General features: G+C 42.5%; 1 protein-coding gene across 1 annotated transcript in view; it reads left to right on the plus strand.

The window, feature by feature from the left end:
* The window catches only part of KIFAP3 (kinesin associated protein 3), a 198,182-nt gene that overhangs the window by 31,409 nt on the left and 139,150 nt on the right, over nucleotides 1-27,623 (plus strand). Inside the window, exons 4-5 of the mRNA XM_075182739.1 lie at nucleotides 17,245-17,303; nucleotides 23,579-23,720. Of these exons, the coding sequence (XP_075038840.1) occupies nucleotides 17,245-17,303; nucleotides 23,579-23,720 (201 nt within the window). The remainder of the gene's footprint in view (nucleotides 1-17,244; nucleotides 17,304-23,578; nucleotides 23,721-27,623) is intronic.

The following is a 27,623-nucleotide window of genomic DNA, read 5'->3' on the forward strand; positions in this document are numbered from 1 at the left end:
ATTATTGTGTGCAGTGCAACGTGGGATCAAGTTCAGTGTACCCGTGTAGACTCTGCATTGCATTTATCTCCTCATGTCCTTCCTCACATATATATTCAGTGGTACAACTTGCTAGAGGCAAACCACTGATTCCTGTTTCCCTGTGTCACCAGTTGCATATATCCTCTCACATAAGCAGTGGTACAACTTGCTACACGCAAACCACTGACTTCCCCGTTACCTTCACCTGGATTCCATTCCTTCACTACAGACAGCGGTACAACTTGCTATACGCAGACCGCTGACTTCCACCTCCTTATTACTCCTGGACATTCTTCTCACTATAGCAGTGGTACAACTTGCCGTGCGCAGACCACTGACTACCCTCACGTGTCCTTGTCCATCCAGATCCTCGTGTTCAGTTACCTATTGTTTACCAGTGCTGCTAGTCATAGACTTTCTGAGCATTCTCTAACCATCTGCTGTTTCCAGTTCCATTATCACCCTGCCATCAGAGTATAATATACCAACTCAACTGCTCTGATAAGACCATCAGCGGGTGATACTGGGTAAAGACTCCTAGTGCCCGTGACATCGAGATGAATTGTGATGTTAGTCTGTGCCCGACGTCACCAATGCTCTTGTGGCTGAATGGATGAGAATCCTCGCAGCTATGTTCCAAAATCTAGTGGATCGCTTTGCCAGAAGAGTGGAGGCTGTTATAGAAGCAAGGGGGAGGGGGGAGGGGCAGTCAACTCTATATTAATGCCCATGGTTTTGGAATGAGATGTTCAAGCACACATGGATGTGATGCCCGGGTGTCCACATACTTTGTTGCTCCTCTTCACAGCTGTTTTTTTTTACAGTGCAGTGTTCTCCCCACAACCTATTTCCTGGGTGCTCCACCCGGCTGTTTTTATTTGCCACAGTGGAGCCCAACAGGCCTATTATTATAAAGTAAACCATTGTTTGTCCTATTAGAACAGGCACTACATGAACACTACAGCCAGCAGAGTGTGTTAGACCACTGACCACCAGTCCGACCAGTCCTGGCAGGTGTGGGCAAAACCTCCCAACATTTTTCAATATTATTGCAAAGTATTCCAACTGGCCTCCACCCGGCGGCTACTTAATGCCACCTAGCTGGCATTTTTTGGGGGGAGAACAATGCAGGGTATGTTGAGACACTTTTAATTCTGATCATGCATATGTCTGTCTCTGATGCAGAGCTTGTGATCATTGATCCTCTTACAGCTGTTTCCACAGCAATTACTGTTTATGAAACGCCTATAAGTGTCAATTCATGTGGAGTACATTGCAGTTTATGTGCTTTCATCTGTGACACTATACACAACATACAGATTCCATACGTGCACATATCTGTGATAAAGAGCCTGCTATTATTGACTCTCTCACAGCTATTTCAACAGTGGATGTTATCTCAGAGACCACATTTGATTATTGGCCTTATACGTGTCTCTTGTTCTGCAATAGTGCTTGTATTCATTAGGTCTTTTTACAGTTGCTTACACAGTCATTCTTCTTTGTTAAACATCTATTAGATTATATCAATTCCTTTTGTACAAAACAAGCACTGTTCATATTTAGGTAATACATTGTGTGGGGCTTGACGATGGAGTAATTTACCCATACTCCATTTCAATAGTTCATATAAGCTGTCCACCTAGATATTAGACAGTCAACCTCAGTATATTTTTTACAAGATACCGATCAGTTATCATTATCAAACTAACATTACATGAGTCTTTAGATATAATTTTACTTGTGCCATTCACGTTAATTTATTTATTCTCCCTAACCCTAAAAACAGCAATTCGCTGTGTGACTGGAGCACTTCTAATTAACTTATGGTATAAATTTATTTAAAGGAAATAGCACAGTGCGCTTATTTATATAATTTGAAATGCACTTATTTTTTATATTGTGCATATTTTGGTAAGGAAAATCTTTATTTCTTAGACCAGGGAAGAAACTCGTTTGTTTTAACCTTGCTAGAGGAAATGCATGATTTCTGAGGTATATATCTGATGCAATAAGCCTTTGTGGAGGACGTCTTTTGTGTATCGTGATGTGAGGGAAATGACTTGTTAGGGGTTTTGAGACTTTCTTTTGGGAATGTGTATTCTGTAGCTGTCTGAGAAAGGACCCATGTTAATCTCATATTAATTAGACCTTTTGATGTGTGGGGGTCCAGCACCTGAAGGCACAGGAAGGTTTGATTGAGACTTACTGCTAGATTTTCTGTGTCTAAAAACAAGATGCAGGAAATCACAGCAAGGTTTAGGATATCAGAGAGAAGTGTAAATATTGCTAGCTTTGCATTGCATGTAAATCCATGTTTGGGTAAACAAATTGCATCCTGATTCTAAAAATAGATGAGACCTCAAGGGGGCTGGCTTACCCTGTTGGGTTGTGTTCAAATCTGTTTAAAAAGCACTGTCTTCTATTGAAAATTGTTCATCTGGTTCCATCTGACCTGATCACTGGTACCTTTAACCAGTGTGACTGCAAATATCACTTACTTCAAAGACCTTGAAAATATCTTCCATGTTGAAAATCCTGTGACCTACAGATTAGACCCAAAATCTAATTCGTTCCCGGCTATTTCTGTGGTTTGGACCCAGCATCCAGTACCACCGCTCTGCCCGCTACCCAGCAGCTCTGGCCAGTGTGATAGGCCAGGGGGGATCCATAGGAAGAGGTCAGGAGTACCAGCCCATGTACACCAGTAACGGTGTACACTCGCAGTGTCAGTTATCCAGAAGAAACCTGGATCTGGATGCTGGTAAAGGAGTCCAGTGGTGGCAGCATTTGTAAGCCACCACTACTGCGGTGAGAGGGCGCATTTGGGATAACAAAAGGGAACAGTGGCAAAGTAAGCCCAGCCGGTTCCCAGTAGCAACAGACAGGGTGGCATAGCCGGTCCATCCTGTCACAGTTGACCTTATAAATAACACTTGGAGATACTGTATTCCCCCCACCACATATTCCCCCTAGCCAAAGGTAATTATTTTTGTGGGATTACATTGACATGTGTCCTGATTCAAGTGATGACGTTTGAATGGGAAGAAAATATTTTTTGTTCCTTCATGTATATACTGGCTATTAAAAAAAAAAAAAAAAAAAAAGTACCCATACCATGAATCCCATGGATACACTGTACAATCTCCAACTAGGGACTTTCACATACATTATTTATAGTTATTAAACACTTCTGATACTTTTGGGCCATACTGTCTACTGAGAACATTCACATTACCTCTTGGAAATATTGTAGTCTTCAGTCTGCTAGTGGATTTAATGAGGTGTTGATATTTCAAGATACTCTAAGTCTCAACATTTCATGTTTTATATATCGCCTTACTTTGTTTATTTGCACCATTTTGTTCTTAATATTGCGCATCAGAGAGAATTGCTAACATTTATTTTAAATATTGAAATGAAAGTTAAGTTTTATTGATACAGTTTTCCAATACATGCACCCCAACTTAATCACTGTTCTTTTTTCTAGCTTTGCATCTGAACACAACCGTAATCTCAATCTTTAGCAATCATGAGGATACACTTTGCTATTAATTGCACTATATGATAGAGGGGTGCATTTGTTTATAGCATTTGGAAATTCATCATATCACCAGTCTCTGTCGGTATATACTAACGCAATTGACTTGGATCCAAATTGGTCCATCTTTCAATGTAAGCCCTCATTTAAGGATAGTTATGCCTCTCTATGGACTGCAGAGCTTGAACTACAAATGTGAAAAAAAAAAAAAAAAAAAAAAGTGCCCTGATATTTTTATATATGTAAAGCAGCCACAGTGCTTGCTCTGACAGATATGAATATTTAATGAAGTTGATTTGTATTAGTACACTGAGGTAATGCTTTTCTTGCCATCTTAAAGTAATCTATGTGAAATATGTATTCTTAAGAACAAAAAAATCTGTGTCTTAGGAAGGACAGCTAAAATGTATTTAATACTACTGGAGAACGCTCATATCTAAAAAGAAATAGACAAATATATATTTTGTAAACCATTTTGATATTTTTTTATTTGGAACCAGCCTGGACACAATTTATATTTAAATATCTGGTTATAAGGTTTCTATTATGTGTGCATTTTACTTTATTTATGTACTACATCTGAAGGTCTGTGTGTTGTAGATTATTTCTTACTTAAGCCATTGCTATTTTTTTTTTTTTTTTTAATGTCTTACCACGTTGCGCCAGCTCAATATAAGCCTGTGTTTCATTTCCTGTTCAATATAATTCAGTTTGGAGAGGCATGATCCATCAACTTTTATTTAGGCTAATTTTTTTTTTTTTTGTGGGTGGGATCACCTGTAACAAGATACATTATCGTCCTATATATGAATACAGTACAGGAATTTAAAGTTTTAATATTTAAAAAGGGCATTATTCCTGTTCTGTTTTTAATAATGAAAATAAGTTAAATGTTATTATTGGTACTCATTATTTTAAATGTTTGCTAGAGTATCTTGCATATTTTTAACGTCATTTTGCTGCTATAAAAATGGTTGTGAACATTCCTACAAATAAATTTGATAATTTCTCTGTGACCTATAAATGGGGGTATTTCGTAACTTTGGTACCGGCAAATATTAGCATTGTTATTATGTATAGTTTAAACATGAAATTAAAACTAAATTTAAATTAAATTTGGTAGACTATTCAAGTAAATAGGATTTTTTTGTGTGACAGACAGGGCTTACTTTTGAAAGCATTTTAAAAATGTTACCAAAAGTAGACACAGTTTCATAAGATCCCTATCCATTATTCCAAAAGAGAAAAAAGCTTCCCCAAACTTTTGTTCACCACTTTATTAAATCTAAAATAAAATCCTTGATACATTGTACTCCTAGTGGGAAATAAAATATTTCCTTTTTTCTTCTGTTTTGATCTGCACTAGTTGAAATGAGGGGATTCCCATACAAAGTGACACATCAGCTCTGGAGGCTGCCACTTTATACATGCTATGTGCATGGATAGTCACGTACCATGCAACTAGTTGTTTAATCTGTAAGAAAGGTTATAACTTTGTCTTGAATTGCTGGTGTTCTTTAAAACAACTGTTGTACTGTCAAATTATCAAACTATTTTGTGAACATCAATAACCCATGGTATTCATGCTCTTTTACTTTTAGTACGTCTGAACGTAATAATTTGGGCTTTTTACTCTAGGTTTAGAGAATAGACAACCGGGGAGAAGACAGAGTTAAACAAGCCAAGGTCAGGAACCAGATGGTCACTAGGTTAATGTTCAGCTGGAGGAGGACAATCAAAGTTAATAGTTCAGGCAGAGCCTGTGCATAGGGTACTATCAGAATAATGGGCACTCAAGTTTGAGCTGCAAACTAATTCCCAATCTGCAGTTTCTGGAGTGATGCCGCTATTCTCACGCTGTAGTACATATAAAAAGGTCTTCTCCATAAACTGACTCTTTTTTTTTTTTTAAATTCCACATTTTACAAGTTTGGTGAGTCTGCTCACTTCGTCAGATAAGTAGCGTCATTACATTAACAGATGAAATCCAAATAAAACTTCATAACCATGATCAAAAACTTGGATATCATCATCAGCAGCTATTTATATATCGCCACTAATTCCGCAGCGCTGTACAGAGAACTCTCTTGCATCAGTCCCTGCCCCATTGGAGCTTACAGTCTAAATTCTCTAACATATACACACACACACACACACACACACACACACAGAAACTAGGGTCAATTTGATAGCCAATTAACCTACTAGTATGTGTGACTGGATCACTGATATATAACTTATGGTATAAATTTATTTAAAAGAAATAGCGCAGGGCGCTTATTTAAATAATTACACATGCACTTATTTTTGATATTGTGTATATTTTGGTAAGGGAAATCTTTAATTTCTGAGACCACGGGGAGAAAATTAGTTTTTTCTGTTTTAACCTTTCTAGAGGAAATGCCTTATTTCTGATGTATATATCTGATACTATAAGCCTTTGTTTTGAAAGCCTTTTGTATATCTTTGTGTAAGGAAATGTCTTGTTTGGGGTTTACAACTTTTCCTTGGGAATTCTTTAGTTTGGAAGAAATGTGTTTTCTGCAACTGTTGGAAGAAAGGACTCATGCTAATTACACCTTTTGATGTGTGACGGTCATAGGAAGATGTAAGTAGACTTTCTGTCCACTGTAAGATGCAGGATATCACAGCAAGGTTTTAAGATATCACAGATAAACTTAAATATTGCTAGCTTTGCAATGCATGTAAATCCATGTTTGTGTAAACACATTGCATCCTGATTTTAAAAATAGCCTGTGTCCAAATCAGTATAAAAAGCACTGTCTTGTACACTGAAATGTATCATTATGATGTTCCATCTGACCTGACCACTGATACCTTGTCAGGGCACCTGAGCGAAAAAAAAACATCACTCTTTGCTTCAAGACTCTGCTTGACAGCTCCTACAATATTGCTGTAATCCTGTGACCTGCAGATCAGACCATAAATCTAATCCGTTCTCCGGCTGTTTCTGAGGTTGCACCCAGCTCTCCAGTACCACCGCTCTGCCGCTACCCAGCAGCTTTGGCTCGTGCAATAGGCCAGGGGGGATCCATCCAATGCACCCTGATCCATAGTAAGCGGTCATGGGTACCAGCACGGGAGTACACTAGCAGCGACCGTTACCCAAAAGAAACTTAGTTCTGGGTGCCATAAAGGAGCCCAGTGGTGGCAGCAGGCTCCTCCTACTGCGGCAAGAGGGGACTATTCAGAATAACGAAAGGGGACAGTGGCAAAGTAAGCCCAGCCACTTCCCAGCAACAACAGACAGGGTGGCATAGGCGGTCCATCCTGTCACAGATTTCTGGTGGCAAGCGGTGGGATAACCCCAGGCGGCTTTTTGTGCACCATTCAGGAGAGCCGAGTTATTCAGGAGAGGAATAACTGCAGCAAGGAGAATGTACAGGATGTCGAAGTACAGTAAAATGTCCAAGGTGGACCTTGAGATACTGTGCCAAAGAAGCTAGAAATTCCTTACACAGTGGCAAGGATCGAAATGGAAAAGGCGCTGAGAGCTTGGGATGCGCAGTACGGGTCAGCGGATGATGAAGCTGACCGTGAGCTGGAGGAGACGTTAACTTCACTCATAGAGGTACCTGAAGTAACATCCCAGAACACCGCACCTGTTTACAGCAACAGTCCCCTCTCACAGAGTGAACCAGTGATGCAAGTTCAACAGCGTGATTAGGGTAACTCTTCTGTATTAGCAGCTGGAGTTCCTGGGAGACAAAAAAACTGAAGTGGAGTGGTTGCTTATCATCAAGTTGTGGGGCAATTGGTGGGCACTGCCTCCTGCAGCGGCCTGTGAACAGTCATCTGCTGCGTCCAGTTTGGGATCTCTTCACTTTACCAAATTTGAAGACACTGTTACTGATACTGATGAACATTTGCAGGTGTTTGAAATGTCTTGTAACCTCCATGACTTGCCAAAACAGGACTGGGTAAAGTGTTTGGTTCCCATGCTACAGAGTCATGCAGTGGAAGCTTATCGTGGAGTGGCCCCAGAGGACTGTGCGGACTACGACGTGGTAAAACGGGTCCTCCTTAAGCGTTATGTTATTACCCCCGAGACCTACCTGCAGAAGTTTCGTGACTTGGCTAAAAGCACCCATATCGGCCATGAGGAATTTGCCAACCAGTTGTGGCATTTGGCAATAAGATGGATTAATGGATCTGACGCTAAATGCTGGGAAGAATTAGTGAACTTAATTTGCAGAGAGCAGTTTCACCGGCGGTGCGCACCGGAGGTGAAGGAGTAGGTACTGTACTGTTGTAGTCCAGCAACCCTGGAAAAAGCGGCCCAGCCAACCCCAAAGGACTGTACAAACAGGGGGACACCCCCAAAAGCAAGTACCTAACCCTTGGGGTACCATTTGCCAGCCACCGCCCTGCCCCTGTCCCTAGGGATTATCAGAGACCATCGGAGCCCAGGATGGAAAGTAAGTGCTACAGCTGCGGGGAAACCGGTCATTTACGGATGGACTGTCCCACAGCCCAAACACCCCAGACTCGTGCCCCTAATCTGAGTCCTGAGGCCCGGCTGACTTTCTTAACTTGCGAAGGTGAGCTATTAGAGACTCTTTTCCACCTCTGCCAGCCCAATGGAGTGTGGCATGTCTGAAGGTGACTCAGCAGAGAGAGTCACCTGTGTGTCCAAAAGATCCCCTGTGGAGGAACCTGCAGCCGGTCCAAGTGGGACCCCTGCAGGTTGAAGTACTGAGAGGCTCAGGGGCCTCAATTACTATTGTAAGTTCCCATCTTATTGATCCTGTTGCAGTATTGCAGGATCGCACTGCCAAAGTTACTGTGGCAGATGGACTAGAGAAGGAAGTGCCTGTAGCAAGGGTGTATCTGGACTGGGGAGATGGCTAGGAGTTGCGAGATGTTGCCGTTATGGATGGCCTCCCAACTGATGTGATTTTGGGCAACAGTGTTGGGGGTGGAATTGTGACCGCATTTCTCAACTCTATTACCTGGAGCCAAGCTGCTAAGCTACAGCCTTCAGGGTCTACACTGCACAACCAAGCGCAGAGGAAAAGACCACAGCTGCTATTTCTTCAGAAAACAGCCAGCCCTTTGTCTCTGGAAAGACTGCGTCCCCTAGCAAGGCAGAGGATGTTGTCTCTTGCCAACCTGATCTTGTGGGGGTGCCCAGTGATGTTCCTGTCCCTAGCAGTTTGCCAGCTCCAGCAGTGAGTATAGCTGACCACAGTGACCTCCCTTTGACTCGCCCCACTTCGACTGCCCTTAGTCACCGCAACATAGACCCCCCCTGCAACGTATCCTGACTTAGGCTATAGTGAGGGCCCCAGGGAACAGTTCATGGCTGCGCACCTCTCTGATCCCTCCCTGGAAGGCATGAGGCGCCAGGCTGGCGGCATCCTTCCAGTGATGGAGCTAGGGAGTGTGACCTGGTGTAAAGGGTTGTTTTACTGTGTAGACAGGAAGGTAGATGGGGATAGACCAGTCTGGGAACAAGTTCAGCTGGTGGTACCACGGGGATTTTGTGCAACTAATGTCAGTTGCCCATGAAATCCCTATGGCGGGACACCAGGGAAGAGACAGAACACTGAAGCGCCTGCCACAGAACTTTTTTTGGCCGGGAGTGTCGGATGACGTCCAGGCCTACTGTAAGTCCTGTGAAGTGTGTCAGAGTCTTGGGCACCACAGTGCTCGTGCTCCCCTCAGGTCATTGCCCATAATTGGCTGTGGACATAGTAGGTCCCCTGCCTGTGCCCTGTATTACCACTTTTGTAGATGAGTTGGACAGAGTTCAGGTTTACCTAGAAGACCTTTCCATTTTTAGTAAAATTTGGGAAGATAATCTGGAGCAAATAGGGCTGGTGTTGGAGAAGATTGGGTGGGCATGTTTGACTGTTAGGGCACAGTAGTGCCAGATGGGAATGTCAGAGGTACAGTACCTGGGTCATTGTGTCTGGGGAGGTAGGGTTGGGTCAGAACCAGCTAAGGTAGAGTCAGTCCGAGACTGGCCCCAGCCCATGACCCAGTTACATGTACTGGCATTCTTAACGACCTCGGGGTATTACCGATGTTTTGTCCCAAACTTTAGCACTGTAGCGAAGCCCCTGACAGACCTCACTTAGAAGAAACTCCCTAAAGTAATTGACTGGACACCCGCTTGTGAGCTGGCATTTCAGTCGTTAAAGGAAGCCGTGGTTCGTGCTCCAGTACTGTTGGCACCCAATTATGACTAGGACTTTATTATGCAAACTGATGCGTCACAGTATGGACTGGGAGCAGTACTTAGCCAGGTGGGGCCAGATGGGCAGGAGCACCATGTGGCCTATTTGAGCAGAAAACTGCTAAACCGGGAGGTGGGGTATGCAACAATTGAGAAGGTGTGTTTGGCCATTGTGTCGGCAGTGAAAAAACTTCAACCTTATTTGTATGGACGACATTTTACTGTGGTGACTGGTCATAATCGTTTAAAGTGGCTGCAACACACCTTAAAGGAAAATGGCCGTTTGTTGCGCTGGAGCCTTGCACTTCAAAATTATGACTTTCACATAATTCACAAGCAAGTAAAGGCTCATAGCAATGCGGATGGACTCTCTCGGCAGAAAGAGCCAGGTCACCTCCGCAAACTTTAGGACACTGCGGACCAGGAGCCAGTAACCCTAAGAACTGTAAAATTGTTGGGACATGGCTCCCTGGTTGCCCGCATGGACAAGGGGGGGGGGGAGGAGTGTGACTGGATCACTGATAAATAACTTATTTGTGGCTGGATCATGTTGAAATAATTTATTGTAGAAATGTATTTCAATCAGAGGTGCAGGCACCAATGTATAATTTGAAATGCACTTATCCTGTTACATTGGGATGTATTTTGTACAAGTGTCATTGTTTGGGTTTGTAAGGTTGCTAGAGGAAGTCTCCAATTAGGCATATGTGGGGAGGCAGTCCGATAGCAGGAAATGCTAAGTTTTTTTAAGAAGTGTCAAATGCCTGCTCTGGCCAAACGCCCAGCAGGGGTCGTTACTGTGTGGCCTTTTGTCCAGAGTGTTCAAGCCTTTCTGAACATTGTAAACAGCATGTGATGCAGGAAATCGCAGTATTAAAGTAATAAAATAATTCCTTCAGCAAAAGAGACTTTAAGAATAAAATTATATCATTGTTTATTTACAAAAGAATAAGGTTGCGCTCATTTTTAATGCTGAAAACTCTGATCTTCAACAGACCAGACATGTACTTTTTGTTCCAACAAAAGTAGGTTGTACTATAATTTACAAATATCATATTACAATTGGCTGAGAAAGTATATAGGCGTATCCTGATCCCTTTGAGTCTCCTGGATGCAATGGAGAATTTGAAGAAGTCTGTGTAAGTCTTTGTTCAACATCTTTTGATTGGAAACATCTGTTTATTTAAATAACTCCTTTATTCCTGTTCATATCCCTTTCATCAGCTCACACAAAAGGCTTATATTGACATAATACCACATCAAATATTAATGATATACTAAAATAAGATAAAACAATATAAATATTTTCATGTTAATAAATTGTCTTCATCCAAAATAAAATATCTTTTGACAGCAGCAAGTTATAGGATATCACAGATAAGTGTAAATATTGTTTGCTTTGAATTGCATGTAAATTCATGTTTGGATAAACAAATTGCATCCTGATTCTAAAAATAACTCCGACCTCAAGGGGGTTAGCTAATCCAGTGAGGCTGCACTCAAATGTGTATAAAAACAGCACTGCTTTGTATTAAAAGTTGTTCTTCTGTTTTCATCTGACCTTAGCACTTGTACCACCAATCAGTGTGACTGCAAATAAACATCACTTGCTTGAAAGACCTGCTTGAAAATATCTTCCATGCTGAAAATCCTGTGACCTACAGATTAGACCCAAAATCTAATCTGTTCCCGGCTGTTTCTGAGGCTTGGACCCAGCTTTTCTGGTACCACCGCTCTGCCTGCTACCCTGAAGGTCTGGTCAGTGTGATAGGCCAGGGGGGATCCATTCACCGCAACCCTGATCCATTGTAAGAGGTCAGAGTACCAACCCAGGTACACCAGTAACTGGTTACACTTGCAGCGTCAGTTACCCAGAAGAAACCCGGTACTGGATGCCGGTAAGGAGTCCAGTGGTGACAGCATTTGTAAGCCCCTCATGCTGCGGCAAGAGGGTGCATGTGGGATAACGAAAGGGAATGGTGGCAAAGTAAGCCCATCCGGTTCCCAGCAGCAACAGACAGGGTGGCATAGGCTACAACTTTTTCCCCTGAAGTGTGAGGGGAAAATGGCCGTTTGTTGCACTGGAGCCTTGCACTTCAAATTTATGACTTTGACATAATTCTCAAGTAAGGAAAGGCTCACAGCAATGCGGATGTCTCTGCAGGAAGAGCTGGATCCTCCGAGTTACCTCTGGTAAATCGTTGGGACATGGCACTCTGGTTGCCACATGGACAAAGGGGAGAGGAGTGTGACTGGATCACTTATAAATAACTTCTGGTATAAATTTATTTAAAGGAAATAGCGCAGGGTGCTTATTTATATAATTGCACATGCACTTATTTTTGATATTGTGTATATTTTGATAAGGGAATCTTTAATTTCTGAGACCAGAGGGAGAAAATTAATTTTTTCTGTTTTTAACCTTTCCAAAGGAAATGCCTTATTTCTGATGTATATATCTGATACAATAAGCCTTTATTTTGAAAGCCTTTTGTATATCTTGGTGTAAGAAAATGTCTTGTTTTGAGGTTTACAACATTCTAATCTCATGCTAATTAGACCTTTTTTGATGTGTGAGGGTCCTAGGAAGATGTAATTAGACTTGCTGTCCACTGTAAGATGCAGGATATCACAGCAAGGTTTTAAGATATCACACATAAGCATAAATATTGTTAGCTTTGCAATGCATATAAATCCATGTTTGTGAAAACACATTGCATCCCGATTCTAAAAATAGCCCGTGTCAAAATCAGTATAAAAAGCACTGTCTTGTACACTGAAATGTATCATTATGATGTTCCATCTGACCTGACCACTGATACCTTTTAATCAATGGAACTGTCCTTGTCAGGGCATCTGAGTGAAATAAAACATCACTCTTTGCTTCAAGACCCTGCTTGACAACTTCTTCAATATTGCTGTAATCCTGTGACCTGCAGATTAGTACCTAAATCTAATCCGTTCTCCGGCTGTTTCTGAGGTTGGACCCAGCTCTCCAGTACCACCGCTCTGCCGCTACCCAGCAGCTTTGGCCAGTGTGATAGGCTAGGAGGGATCCATCCACAGCACCCTGATCCATAGTAATCGGTCATGGGTACCCGCCCAAGTGTTCCAGCACGGGAGTACACCAGCAGCGACAGTTACCCAGAAGGAACGTGGTTCTGGGTGCCATAAAGGAGCCTAGTGGTGGCAGCAGACTCCTCCTGCTGCGGCAGTAGGGGCGTATTCGGAATAACGAAAGGGGGAGGTGGAAAAGTAAGCCCAGCCGGCTCCCAATAGCAACAGACGGGATGGCATAGGCGGTACATCCTGTCACACCTACTGCTAAAATAAGCAATACAAAACACATATACTATATTCAACAGCATTAGCACAAACCTAACAACATTTCACAAGGGCTCCATCTCCTTTCTGTTTCCTTGATCATTGTTTGCATACAGAATTGAAGATGAATAGTGCTGCTTGCTTTCAAAGCTTATTTTCAGTTGAAGTCAAATGTTTTATCCATAAAGATATCAATTTGGGATTCATGTGCACATGGAAATTAAGAAAATACACATTTTTTTTTCCCCGTTAATTCATGTAAAAAAAGCACACTGTTAGTTCAAAGGCAGTTTATCTTTTTGTGAGTATCTGAATGTGTACATAGTTCTTCATGCTACAGTGCACTACCTGTAGTGCATCTTCTACTATATATCTTTCATGATTCTGAGCTTTCACTTAATTAGTTGTACTGGTCCTACATTGTTTTTTAACAGTTTATTATTTTTCATGCATATTCACACTGGATGCCAAATAGTAAGATATTAATTTTACTGAACATATTGGGGCTCATGTAGACTTGGACGTACATCTATTTTATTTGCATTATCTAACTGCGCATTTGCAAAAAAAAAAGCATGCACAACTTTTATTATTGTTATTAACATTTATTTATATAGTGGCAGCATTTTTCATAGCGCTTTACTATTGGGCACAAGCACAGTAATAAAACGAGAATGAGTATTGCAGACAAACAGAGGTAAGAGGGACCTGCTCACAAGTTTAGAATCTATAGGACAATAGGAGTGTCATGTATTAGGTTAAGTGATACATATTGCTTATTGGGCCAGCCAGATTGCAAGGGTAGAAAGTGCTTAGTGGGCTATATGATCCAGTCACACAGCAATGCTGATTATGGGGTAACAGGGTTGTTGTGAGTATAGAGAAAATGCATGGTATGGTATAAGTGCAGCCGAGGGAGCTTAAAAGGGTGTTTGATAAGCTTGCCTGAAGAGTTGGGTTTCCGAGAATGTTTGGAGAGTAGAGGAAAGTCTTGTTGTGCAAGGTAGGGCATTCCACAAAATGGGTGCAGCCCAAATAAAGCCCTGTAACCGGGAATGGGAGCATGGAGTGAGTGTGGATGAGAGACGCAGATCTTGCGGTGTTGAGTTGGGAGATATTTTGAGACAAGTGAAGAGATTTATGTTGATGTAGTTTTGTAGATGGCCTTTTGTATGTTCGTAAAATCAGAAGAAATAAGCCTGCGCTCGTTTAATCCCATATTATACATAGTACCGATTGCTTGACAATATAAGTGCCATATAGACCAATTAGTCACAACTCCCACTGACAAGTCAAGTGAAATAACACTGATTATCTTGTTACAATGGCACCTGCCAGGCAGAGGGATGTATTAGGCAGCAAGTGAACAGTCAGTTCTTGAAGTTAATTTGTTTGAAGCTGAATAAATGGGCAAGTGTAAGGATCTGAGCGACTTTAACTATGGCCAAATTGTGATGACTAGATGACCGGGTCAGAGCATCTCCAAAATGTCAGAAATTTTGGGGTGTTTCCAATATGGTGTGGTTACTACCTACCAAATGTGGTCCGAGGAAAGACAACTGGTGAACTGGCGACGGTCATGGGTGTCCAATGCTCATTATTGCCCCTGGGCAGCGATGGCTAGTCCATCTGGTCCAATCCTACAGAAGAGCTACTGTAGCACAAATTGATCAAAAAGTTAATGCTGGCTATGATAGAAAGGTGTCCAGACAGTGTGGGATCAAATGAAGAGAAGGTAACAGAGGGTGCAGGGAAGGAACTGAGCAGATGGTTTGTCAAGGAAGAGGATACCATTTCATGTTGGATCTTATCTTTGAAGTCAAAAGAATGATTTTGGGCACTGATAGTAGTTAGAGAGTTTGGGGTAGGAGTGATTGAAGAGACTTAAATGTTTTAAAATGGCATTTGAAGTTGGAGGCCTGAGCAGAGATGAGAAATTGTAAAAGTATGTTTGTTTTTCTGGCAGTGTCCAGAGCATTTTGATAGCAGTGATAGATAGTAGTATATGTGAGGAAATCATTCTAAGTATGAATTTTACACCAATCACTTGTTCCAATGACTTGTTACTGTGAGAGAAAGTTTTTGAACATGTCGTTTTCGTTTAGTGTGCTATGGCTGACATTGAAGTTGACATGGAGTGTGAAGATTAGCTGGAGCCATTTAATCAAGGGCTGTTGCTAGGGTTTGGTGAAGATGTACTACCATTTTAGAAAAGGATATTGTAGAAAATTAGGGAGAAAAGGTGGTGCAGAGAGCTGCAAAGATGTTGAACGTTAATAGAGTTAAGATTTCTGCAGGTGTGAGGAGGCTAGGAAAATTTTTATGGCAGAGAAAGTAATTGATGAGAGCTTGTAGGTGAGGTGGAAAGGAGTGTTAAGGAAAACAAATTCAAGGCAGTGGCCATCCCAGTGACTAGAGCAGTCAGTCCACTGGGAGAGGGGAGGAGAGTAAGGTTGAGAGAGAAGTTTGGAGGGACAAGAAGAATGTGGATTATCAATCGGGATGTTGAAATCACCCATGATGATAGTGGGAATGTCAGAGTATAAGAAATGAGGAAGCCAGGCAGAGACATGTTCAAGAAATTGTTGGTGTGGTCCAGGAGGACGATGGACCACAGTTACATGCATAAAGAATAGGTTGACAATAGCATGTACTTCAAAAGATATTAATGTGAGTGATTTGGTAGAACTGTAAATGTGCAATGTGGAGAAAGTAGGTGTTCAAACCCACTTCCTTGTCTGCTTCCAGGTCTGGCGGTGTGTCTGAAATAGAGGCTACCATGTGAAAGAGCTGCAAGTGAGGCAGTGTCTTATTGTATAAGCCATATTTCTGTGTTGACAGAAGGTTGAGGTTGTTTGAGAGCTTTTAACGCATCATACACTTATGCCTCCTTATGAGTAGAGTACATGTTCACATAATTGCAACTGAAGTACACCTAGACACAGATACACTTGATATATCTCTTGTGGGTACTGGAGGGCTTGTGCAACAAGATGCAATGATGATGATCAGCAGCCCTAGCTAGCTGCTACTGATTGCAGATTGAGCTCACTAAATCTTTAGTGTGGCTGTTATATTCTATGAAATCATGGCCGTCTATTCGCCTTTCTTATTTGATATTACTATTTAGACTGTAGAAGGAGATTAGATTCCCATTTGATTTCAAATGAGAAAATGGATGCTTGTATTTTGTTTAATTTGTGTTGTATTTAATTACATTTTATATGATAAAAATGTACTTTACTACAAACACATCTCTGTGCATTCTCTATACACACCTGCAGTAAACCTGGGGCAAATGCATATATTAATATTTAATTCAATCATTCACATCAGTCCCTGCCCAGTAGAGCTTTTAATCTACACAGACACACACACTCACCAGGGTCAATTTAATCAGAAGCCAATTAGTGGAAGAAACCTGGAGTATGCAGAGGAAACCCAAACTCCACAGGTAGGGCCCTCATCAGACTCAAACCCCAGTGGTGTGAGGCAGCCATGCTAACCACTCTGCTACAGTACTGTACTTTCCATGCTCGGGTGTTTTCCTGCTTACGGTCATAGTGCAGTTGTGTTCACATCTATATGAGCTCCTTACTTTATTATTCTATGTAAATTTATTGGGGTTCATTCAATAGAGAACATAGCCAGATTTGTTTTATACATGCAAAACATTCTTGCAAATTTAATATAATTATGGTGTCTGATTTCCATGGGTTTTCCACATTTAGGGGCTATGTTTATAACCCTTCTTGCAGACTAGTTCATCAGTTGTGGTCTCCCACCTGAGACCTTCACCATACACTCTTGTAGGACTACTTATCCAATCATGAGTCAGTGGTTGTATCTACCAGTGCTTTGCACCCCGTGGTTTCCAGACTAAACTCCAACAGTAGTTTTGGTTCAAAGGAATAGAGTAAATAGCTACATAACTGACATACTTTTGAGATCCCCATTGGTGTACTACTGTGTAAAAAAGAGCTTTTCCACAAAAGGTGGAATATTCTTTTAAACTTAAAATAACCGTTTTGCTGCTTTGTGTAAATTGAGCTTTGTGGTCATAAAATATTTTGCTCTATCAGCGACTACTTTTTGTCTAAAGTTTACCATTAAGAAGTATACAATTGATTGCTTATGGATCATTTGTTCTATATAGAAAAGAAGGAAAAGAAGAACAATAAGCCAAAGGACCCACCACCATTTGAGGGAATGGAGGTAAGACACTGCTGTCCTTGATAAAATAAGCTACATGTGTATACTGTAAACCATGGTTCTCTTATTTATATTGTGCTGATATATTTCACAATCACCTACAATGAAGGGATGAGCATGCAGACAGATTAAAAAGGTAGAATGATCCCTTCTTGTTATAGTATTGATCATATTACTCAGGGAATAATGCTCAGAACTATGTCCAGGGGTGAGCAGAGAAGACAGCTAATTTGGGTCCAGGACTGAATACAATCATTTGTCTTGCTGCTTCAGAGATCATGTACAGTCTGCATCTTGGCAAAGAGAATTTGCTGTTTTTCATGACTAATTATGTTCACTTAAGACCATTGGAACACATTGAAAAATACAATTTTAATCCTACAGAATTGGTATAAAGCAAAAGTGATTATGTCATGTGGTGCCCTTCAGGGACAGGCATATTTTAGACCAACCAATGTACATTGTATTGCCACTGATGTACCTTATTACATGTTCTTAGATTTTTCTTTTTTCTTTCTGCTGCAATAGCCTCTGTACTACTGGACCATGCCACCTCCTGTCTGGTGGTTTCTTCCCAATTCCACCTGGTGGTGTGTCCTGAACAATTTATAGGCATCTTATGAGGAAAAACCGGAAATAAAACACTTTTGTAATATTTGGCTTACTGCAAGAGTGCAGTCCACTCATCTCCATTATGATATTTAACAATATCCAGCAGATGTGGTGTTTCTAAACCTTATTTCGCATAAAAGGATTATGTGTTCTAAAAGCTCTTGCCATCTACTTCCATCTTCACTTCTCCCAGGGGTTCCCAAACTTTTTCAGTTCGCGGCACCCTTATAGTCTCCATAATTTTTTCAAGGCACCCCTCCAAAATAATTACCGAGCAGTACCATGTTATAAGTAGTTGGGTCAAAATAACGTAATACATATTTAGGACAGAAATACTTAGTAAGTTGTTTGCAAAAATAATTTGCATACATCCAAGGGAAAAGAATATTTTTATATATATTTTTTTTCAATTATATTTCTGTCAAAGAATAACTTACAGCTAATACTAAGAGGAATAAGATCAAACAAAATAAAACATGTACAAAAATCATCACACTGTGTCCTCCTTCACCCTCACACCCTGTGCCCTCCTTCACCCTCACACCCTGTGCCCTCCTTCACCCTCACACCCTGTGCCCTCCTTCATCCACACACCCTCCCTGTGCCCATATATATATATATATATATATATATATATATATATATATATATATATATTTATTTATTTATTTTCTCCCCTGGAGGTACTGTGGGGTAATTCACAGACAAAGCAGTATACTCTAGAAAGTTTTTTTTCTTTCCCTTTCTGAAAAAAACCAACAAAAATATACACCTTCTCTCAAGGCGATGTTGGCACTGACTCAGATGCTTGCCCGTCTGACGGAGGTCCCAGTGTTGACTAGGGTACTACCCCCTTCTCCAGCCCCTTTAATCCCTGTCTCTAGTGCCATTGACACCAGAAGCAGGGCAGGATGTGATCAGGCATCCACCTCCTCCTTCAGAGGACCCTTTCGGGGAGGATCTGCTTGGTCCACGTCCTTGGTTAGGAACCTGGACTGGTTATATCGGTTTTTGGACTCTCCCAAACGCGACCCCGAAAGCATCATAGGCCCACTTATCCTCTCCTCGCACTTTCTGACTCAGAAGGGTCTTCGGTTTAGGAAGATGAGCTTCCTGAGGATTCAGAATTCCCACCTGGTGTGTGATATGGCTGAACCGTCAAAGAGTCAAGGTATTGAATTTGAATCTGTTGGATCTAGAGGAACCTCTGTTAGACCTTTGCCTCTTTATGTGCAGGAAACGTCAGGTTGTCTGTTTTCCGTCATTAGTGGAACTTATGTATATAGCTGAGTCAGCTTGGAAACATCCAGATTGTAAGTTCATTATACCACGCAGCTTTCCTATCCTTTATTGCCTGCAGGCTTTAAATATGGTCCGCTGAGAAGAGGTTCCTAGGGTGGATATGCCGGTGGCCAGGTTGGCTTGCCATACTACTCTTCCAGTGGCGGATTCTGGGACACTTCCTGATACCACTGCCCACAGGATGGTGGGTTTTCTTAAATCCATCTTCCTGGTGGCAGGCGCGTCACTAAGACCTATGCTGTCTTCAGCGTGGGTCGCCTGGTCAATGGAGACCTGGGCTGACTAGCTGGCAGCAGGGATACATGACTCAGATCTTCTTCTCTTGCTCTGCATCGAGTCTTCGGGTTACCTATATGAGGCTGCTCAAAACGCAGTCTCAGTTTCCTCATCTATTTCAGCATCTGCATAAGTGGCCCGTAGGACTCTCTGGCTGAGGTCCTGGGACACCAACGCAGAGTCAAAGAAATCTCTGGAGGCTCTTCCCTACTTGGGTTCAGTCCTCTTTGGCCCAGAATTATATAATAGTATCTGTCAGGCCACAGGAGGTAAGATTACTTTCCTTCCAGTGCGTATCCCTAAACCAAACATAGTTCCCAGGTTTGGGTCCTTTCACCAACCCCTTCGGGGGGGGGGGTCCTTTGGAGAGAGGTCATTCCCAAAGGGGTAGAGCCCCATATTCTACAACACATCCAGACCCCAGGCTCCCGGATAAACTGGCAGCTTGACTGGACCTTCCACTCTCCACGAACACAGGGGTAGGGGGACGCCTGCTGTGGGTCAGAATTCTTGGTGCAGCGTCAACCCAGGACTGGAGGAGAGGGGGGGATCACACAAGGGATTGACATAGTCATTCCTCTAGGGGCGTCCCCCCCTTTGTTCCTTTCCCGTACTACTTACATGCGGTCCCAAAAGGATGACACTAATGTGAAACCAGGTGGTTGCTACACTTTCTTCAGCAGAAATCATCTGCCAGAAGATGGCAGGGAGACGGTTCTTTGCATTCTCTTGGCCCCTCCATAGGAAGTGGCTGGGCATGACCGTTTACACTTTTCAGATACTCAACTTGGGTGGGCCCTAGTTTCAATTCTTCCAGTAGGACCCTTTGGGTAAGAAGGGGGGTTCTCTGTCCCTCAAAGAGTCCCAGAGGTTGCTGGTCCTTCTAGGGCAGCTTCCAGTGAATCTTATGGCCCGATTAGCCCCGTCACCTAGGGTCCACAGACATTCTAAGGAAGGTAGGAGGAAGGTTACTGCTCCTTTGCGGCGACCTTCTACAGCATGGTCTGTTTCTTTACCAGCACCTGTCTCCGTGGGTTTTGATGGCATGGTCTTTGAGGCCAGGCTCTGGTGGTTCAGAGGTCTTTTCTCCAGTGTGTTAGACACAACATGCTACGAGCCAGGAGACCAACCTCAGTCCGCATTTACTACTGGGTGTAATGCCTACATTAAATGGTGTAAACGAAGAGTCAGCCACATGGATAATTTTCATCTTTCCTAGCAGTTTTTTTTAGGATGGCTGGGACGCAGATCTGCAACTTGGTTCCCTAAAGGTCCAAGTGTCAGCCTTATCTTATCATTCAACAGAAAATAGCAGATATTCTTGAGTTGCGGACTTTCCTTCAAGGGGTTCTGCATATTCAACTCCCTTATATTAGGTCCACGGCTCCCTGGGACCTAAACTTGGTTCTGGCCATGCTTCAGAGGTCTCCCTTTGAACCAACAGGTTCAACTGAGTTCATATTCCTTGCGAGGAAGGTGGTATTTCTCCTGGCCATTGCTTCTGCACGGCAGGTGTCGGAGTTTGGGGCCCTTCCTGTTGTTCTCCCATCTCATCTTCCACAATGACAGGGCTGTGTTGAGAACAGTTCCGTCTTTTCAGCCAAAGGTGTTTTCAGGTTTTCATCTGAACCAGGAGATTGTTGTCCCAGTCTTACAGGAGGTGGCTGCCCCTGCAGGTACTTGCTCCTCAGCTTATTTGGATGTGGGTTGTGCCCTCTGCATCTGTGTAAAACTGACACCTTCACTAGGTTTTATCAATTTAAAGTTTTTGCGTCCCCGGACGCCAGTTTTGGCCGCTCAGTTCCGCCTGCAACAGTGTTGCAAGCTGGACTGTCGGAGAATTCCCTTCTTTAGGGGGGCTGCTTTAGAACGTCCCCATGGTAAGCAGGGTCCCCCAGGTGGAGTTAAGTGAAAAGAGGATTTTATACTCAAGTTAAAGCCATTTCTCGGAGTCCATCTGGGGAACACTGCATTCCCTCCCTTCTACTGTTCTTCGGGTGTTTGAATTTCTCTCCTTCGGGCCTCTGTATTACACACTGAGGTTTGCACGGGGTTGCAGAGGGGATATAGCCTGTCTTTCACCCGCTGGGTCTTCAGTTTGGTTAAACCGAGACCCGGATCACTTACCTCCCCGCCGGCATCCTCACTCTACCGCGGCACGCTGAACTCTTAGCCGGGTCTGCGACCCGACCTCAGTCTTTTCACCTCTTCCCCCTTCCTATTGGCTCCCTGCCTACCAGCCCCTATTTAAGGCATCTTCCCCTTACTTCCTGTGCCTGTTCTTGGTCCTTTCCCCTGGGAGCTCCTTGTGGATTCACCTCCTAACGGCTCTGCAGTTCTCCCTGTCCTGCTGTCTGCAGCTATCCTCCATCATTCCAGTGGTAATATTCTGCAGTCCACAGATCATCTCTACCGCCTCCAGGCGTCCGGTCCTGCTGTCCACTGCTCCAGTGGTAATATTCTGCAGTCCGCAGATCATCTCTACCACCTCCTGGCGTCCGGTCCTGCTGTTCGCTGTACATCCTCCACCACTCCTGTGGTAGCACGCTGCAGTTCTCAGACCATTGTATCTCCTCCCTTGTGTTTCCTCCATTCCCGCTGGGCATCACTCCATCACATCTGCTCTGCTGAACTTGCCACTCTCCTGAGGGCCGCGACCTGCATAGTGGAAGCCGCTAAGCCCATACCCTCTTGCGGGGGTCCCTAGTGAAGACCAGCCGCTGTGTTAGACTCCACGCCTCGGATGAATAACCGCCAATTGATAGGTTCTGGATCCGAGAATCCTAGATGCCCGTGACACTGTCGACAGGAAGTTAACTATTTGATTGCCTACTCCATGTTCTCTCTTACAACCCCATGATAAACAGTGGACTCGGAGAAATGGATTTAACAAGAGTATAAAATCTCTCTTATGCAAATTATTTTTTTTTACACAGAGCTGGCACCTGTGTGTTCTTGGATCATTCCTTCTGCTTATTCCCCCTATCCTTTCCCTCCCATGTGACTCCCCTCTAAACAAATTGGTGATCATGAAATTAAAGGATTATACCTGCTATAAAGAAGGGAATAAGTGAAGATGGAAGTGGATGGCAAGAGCTTTTAAGAACACACAAGTAGGTGTTATCTGAAAGATCATTGGTGGTTTAATCCCTTTTTGCGGAATAAGGTTTAGAAACGCCACATCTGCTGGATGTTGTTAAATATCATAATGGAGATGAGTGGACTGCACTCTTGCAGTAAGCTACATATTACAAAAGTGTTTTTTGTTTCCTGTTTTTCCTCATAAGATGCCTATAAATTATTCAGGACACACCACAGGTGGGATTGAGAAGAAACCACCAGACAGAAGAAACTAACATGGTCCAGTAGTCCAGAGGCCATTGCAGCAGGAATGTTAAATGTTCAAGTCCAAGCACTAGGTTTGGGACTATTTTATTTTTTATTTTATTTATTTTTAAAAAAACAGTGCTCTGTGCCTAGTTCCACTTTTTGGTGGGGTTGGGGGGGAGAGTTAATTGGCTACGTTACTTTAAAAAGTAATGCAGCCTGTGCACCATTACCATTATTACTGGAAAGTACCGCAATAACAGTATTTAAGCGCACTATTAAACGCCGGCCTTTTGCTCGCAGCCGAGCCGGGTTAAATTTACCGTATAAATAACGGTAATAGGTTTAGTGTGGCGATATTCTGTGGGGGAATTGAATTCCCCCCTTAGTATGGCATTTCCACCTTAGTGATTTTCTTAGCAACCCCAATGTTTCACTTTTCTCACAGTTTATCCCAGTACACCCCAGAGTTTAAACTGGTCACGGATTATCAGATATCACTTTTTCCATCTATCTCCATGGCAGAAATCACTAATCTGCTTATCTACGGGTCAGCCGAATATTAGATAGGCAAGAAAATTCTTAGTGGTGTTCCATAAGGTCAGCTCCTTCCTTCCTACATTGTCTCTTTCTTTCCCTTTTTCCTGTCTAAACTGAATGTAGGCAGGTCCAAAATCACACCAAATTCTTAATTTATAAATTTGTTAAAAAAGAGTGTTCATCTGCCCATCCTTAACATGTTATTTCATATATATTTTCAGATTGATGAAATTGCTAATATTAATGACATGGATGAATACATTGAATTGCTGTATGAAGATATTGCAGATAAAGTTCGGGGATCTGCTCTAATTCTTCAGCTTTCAAGAAACCCAGACAATTTGGAGGAATTGCTGCTAAACGGTAAATGTTTTTTCATATGTGTAATATTGATTATTATATTCAGTATTTTATTTATAGGCGTGGGGTCTTTCTAATAAACAAATTCATACAAAATATTTTTTTTTACATTTTAGCTAATATTTAAAAAGCTGTATGTATGATCTTTTATTTCATAAAGAAGCGGTTTTTCTTATCCAATAACTTTCCCCCATCTGCCTTACATGCATACACTGTGCTGATAGGAATCCTACTTCTTCCTCTAACGAAATTGTGGTCTGTAGCTTATTGCTTGCCTACAGTCCCATAACCACAACATGGCACTACCTCTGTCACATCCATCAGCTCTATCATCATTAACATAATTACAAGTCACTGCCTCAAACAAGATCAGCACACTCGCATAAGAATGTTCACAGCAACATTCCGAGCAATTTGTCTTCAGGTGGTTTTAGCCTTGCAAAAACTAGGGACACATGGACAAACTGATATAGATATAGATATAGATATAGATCTAGATATAGATATATATATATATTATATGTATGTATGTTCACTCAAACTTATTAAACTGATTGTACATGAGAAAAAAAGATTATTCAGTGAAGTGGAAAAAGAACTAGATTTCAAAGAAAATCTACAGCCATTCAAGGATAAGGAAGATTTTATGGCAAATGAGTTGTGTTGAATAAGAAATTAGAGTAGAAACTGAGGTTATATGAATTAAAGAACGTAAATTCCATAGAGACAAAAGAGATTATCAACGAGAAAAGGTGAAAAAGTGGTATAAAGCACATCAAAATTAGACATATAATAAGGGCTATAAAGCAACTAATTCTTGGAACAAAGTTCCTTAAAAGAATCCCAGAACAGATCCTAGTCCAAAATCAAGTAGACAGGTGCAATTCGAACATATATTGAGAAATAGATTCTCGGCTCTTGAAAAATTTGAAAATAGTGATAGCGAGGATTTTTTATCTCCAGGTCCATCATACAGGGAGAAACTCCTACACTGCAAAGACTAATTCAAGGAAAATATAAGACTAGCCTCACCCTTGAAAAGAATGTATTCAGAAGACGCGGCAAGTGGGGGTGGGGGGTCCAGACTATACAAGAAAAGACTTGTCTAACAGAAGTGAGTGAACTAAAAGAGAATGGTATTTTTAATTTGTCTACACATGTTTTGTCCCAACCTGAAATTTAGTCAGGGGTTGTCCTTTGCACCCACAAAAAACCCCAATAAATTTCAACTGTATGTTGATATAAATATATATTTAAGAAAGTTAACTTCAAAAAGACATTTCGCTGCATGGCCTGGTGGAGCATGGAATAGGACGTGTGGAACTGAGCTCCTCAGCCCAATTATCCGTTACAACTAGCCTGGTGCATTACTAACTTATTAAAGCAGACCTGGTTTTGTGGCGAAGGTGTCCCTCCTTCCTCCGGTTGGAATTGTGACATTGGCTGATCGGAGTGTTTGCTGCGGAGGTCTGCGCCCAGAGCTGGATTGGGCCTGTTTTGTGTGCTGGAGAGGTTGTGTTCCCCGCCTCTGGTGGAGCCGGGCACACGTGGAGCGGTGCAGAGATTTGTCTGCTTACTCCCTTGTCTTATTCTGTGGAGACGTCGGGAAGGCATCGGGCTGCTAGCTGCCGGGGACGAGCAGCGGTGCCATCTTGGGGAGTGACTGCTGAGAACGGGCAGCTATGCGGATATCTATAGCTGGAGGTGGGGTGCTGGCTGGTGGACCGCTCATCTTGCTAATCTCCTGTGATAAATATGCGTACAGGTACAGCTGCTTTAGCCTCACTCTCTGTTTGGATCTGCTATTGATATCGCATAAGTTTCCTTTGCTGGGACAGTGGAGAGAGTTTATTGACATACTAGATTCCAGTGGATGACCCTCTCTGTCTGAGTTCTCCTTATAGAGGAGCTGTCTACACTGCATACACCAATTCTGCCCTCTCACTTCGTCAGCTGTATTCTACTGTGTGACCTGTGAACACTGACTGTATATTCATCTGAGACCTGGTGCCCTCTCAGTGGTTTCCTTTTGTATCTTGAGTTGCCTGTATACCAATCAATATTGTCTCTATTGATATCTGTGTATAGAGGGTGCACACATGGGCAAGCACTCTGCAACCACCACCACTGCTGCTGGCAGGCTCGAGAAATATGTTTGCTCTAGTTACTCTACAGCATCAGGAGGGGCCTCAGGGCCTGAACCGCAGGTGTCTCAGTCTTCCAGTGATGCAGCTCTGCCTGCAGATTCTGCTACTACCTTGCAGGAGGTCTTGAAAGCTATTGCTGCCTCTGAGAAAAAAGTAACAGACAAAATTGGAGAGGTGCAAGCTGACTTATTGGTGAGGCAGGATTTTCAGAAGATCCAGGAATGAGTCGTGGAGATGGAGGCGCATATCTCCATTCTTGAAGACACCACAGCTCCTTTACCCCAGAAGATTGCTGGATTGGAGGCTCAGATGATGTGTGTTAAACAAAAGCTTTCAGACATGGAGAGCCGACTTAGACGCAGTAATGTTCGGTTGGTGGGTGTCCCTGAAAGAGCAGAGGGGGATGTTCCTGAAACTTTCTTGGAGAACTGGATGATCCAGACGTTTGGTAGAGAGGAGTTCACGACCCAGTTTGCGATGGAGAGGGAACATCGCATTCCAGCACAGACGCCGCCTCCTGGGGAACCGCCGCGCACATTTATTGCTCAAGTGTTTCATTATAAAGATCGGGATGCTATTTTTCATCTGGCACAGCTTAAAGGCCCCTTAATGTATCAAAACCTGAGTGGCCATATTTCTGGACTTTTCGGTGGATGTACAGAAGAGCAGAGCTCAGTTCATACAGGTGAAACGACACCTTCGTGAGATGCAACTGCCATATGCTATGCATTTCCCAGCCAGATTGCAGGTGGTTGCTGATGGAACTACCTTATTCTTTAATTCGTCGGCTGAGGCAACTTCCTGGTTGGATAGGAGAGCTCCTAGAGGCCTACGCCCAGATTGAAGATGTTCCTGGTGATGTATTGGCTTTTTGGGGTAAACTGACTTAATTGATCATTGTATGACTCAAGTGTGAAAAGTGTTTGAGATAATTTTATGCAGTACATATACTAATTCCTGTTTATACAAGTGATTTTGATTTACACAGACATTATTTAGTTACTTATGAGGGTGAGAATTCTAGGGTAGTATGACTGATGTTCTCTGATATTCTGTATTTATTGACTGGATGGTTATGGGATGTTGGAGGAGTAGTATTGTGGATGTATAGTCTGGGGGGCCCTCTTGCTTAAAGGGTCACGGTCTACCCTTCTCCTATAGCATATACTTGCGCTTCCATACCTACATAAGGATAGCTGTGTAGGCTGTTTGAGGGGATGTTTTAGTGGGCACAGGGTATGTCTAAGTTGGGGGTGGATGTACGGGGTGGGAGGTAGTTTGGATAGGGTAGGGAGTGTTAGGTTTACTAAAGTTCAATGCAGTGTCAGATTGTTTTTATATGCAAATACTTTCAGATGTCGAGGTTCATTGATTTTGTATGTGTTATTGTGGTTGTCTACTGGCTGGGTGTCTGCCGGGGTCTGGTGGGTTGGTTTTTATGTTGAATTATGTCATGTGTATTCCCTAGTGTTATGGCGGTTGGGAAGCTGAGACGGGGTTCTATTTTCTGACCTGGAATGTTCGTGGTCTAAATGATAAAGTTAAACGGTCTTTGGTCATATCTCAACTAAAAATAATATGAAGCGGATGTTATTTGCCTCACTGAGACTCATTTAGTGGGAGGCAAACTGTTTGCTCTCAAGAAACCATGGGTTGGTTGGGCTTATCGTGCCACTCACACTTGCCACTCCAGGGGGGTGTCTCTCCTTATACGTAAAAGAGTTAACTTTGTCCTGGAGGTGGTGGAACCTGACCCATT

This window comes from Mixophyes fleayi, chromosome 8 (assembly GCF_038048845.1).
Source record: "Mixophyes fleayi isolate aMixFle1 chromosome 8, aMixFle1.hap1, whole genome shotgun sequence".
Taxonomy (NCBI): domain Eukaryota; kingdom Metazoa; phylum Chordata; class Amphibia; order Anura; family Limnodynastidae; genus Mixophyes; species Mixophyes fleayi.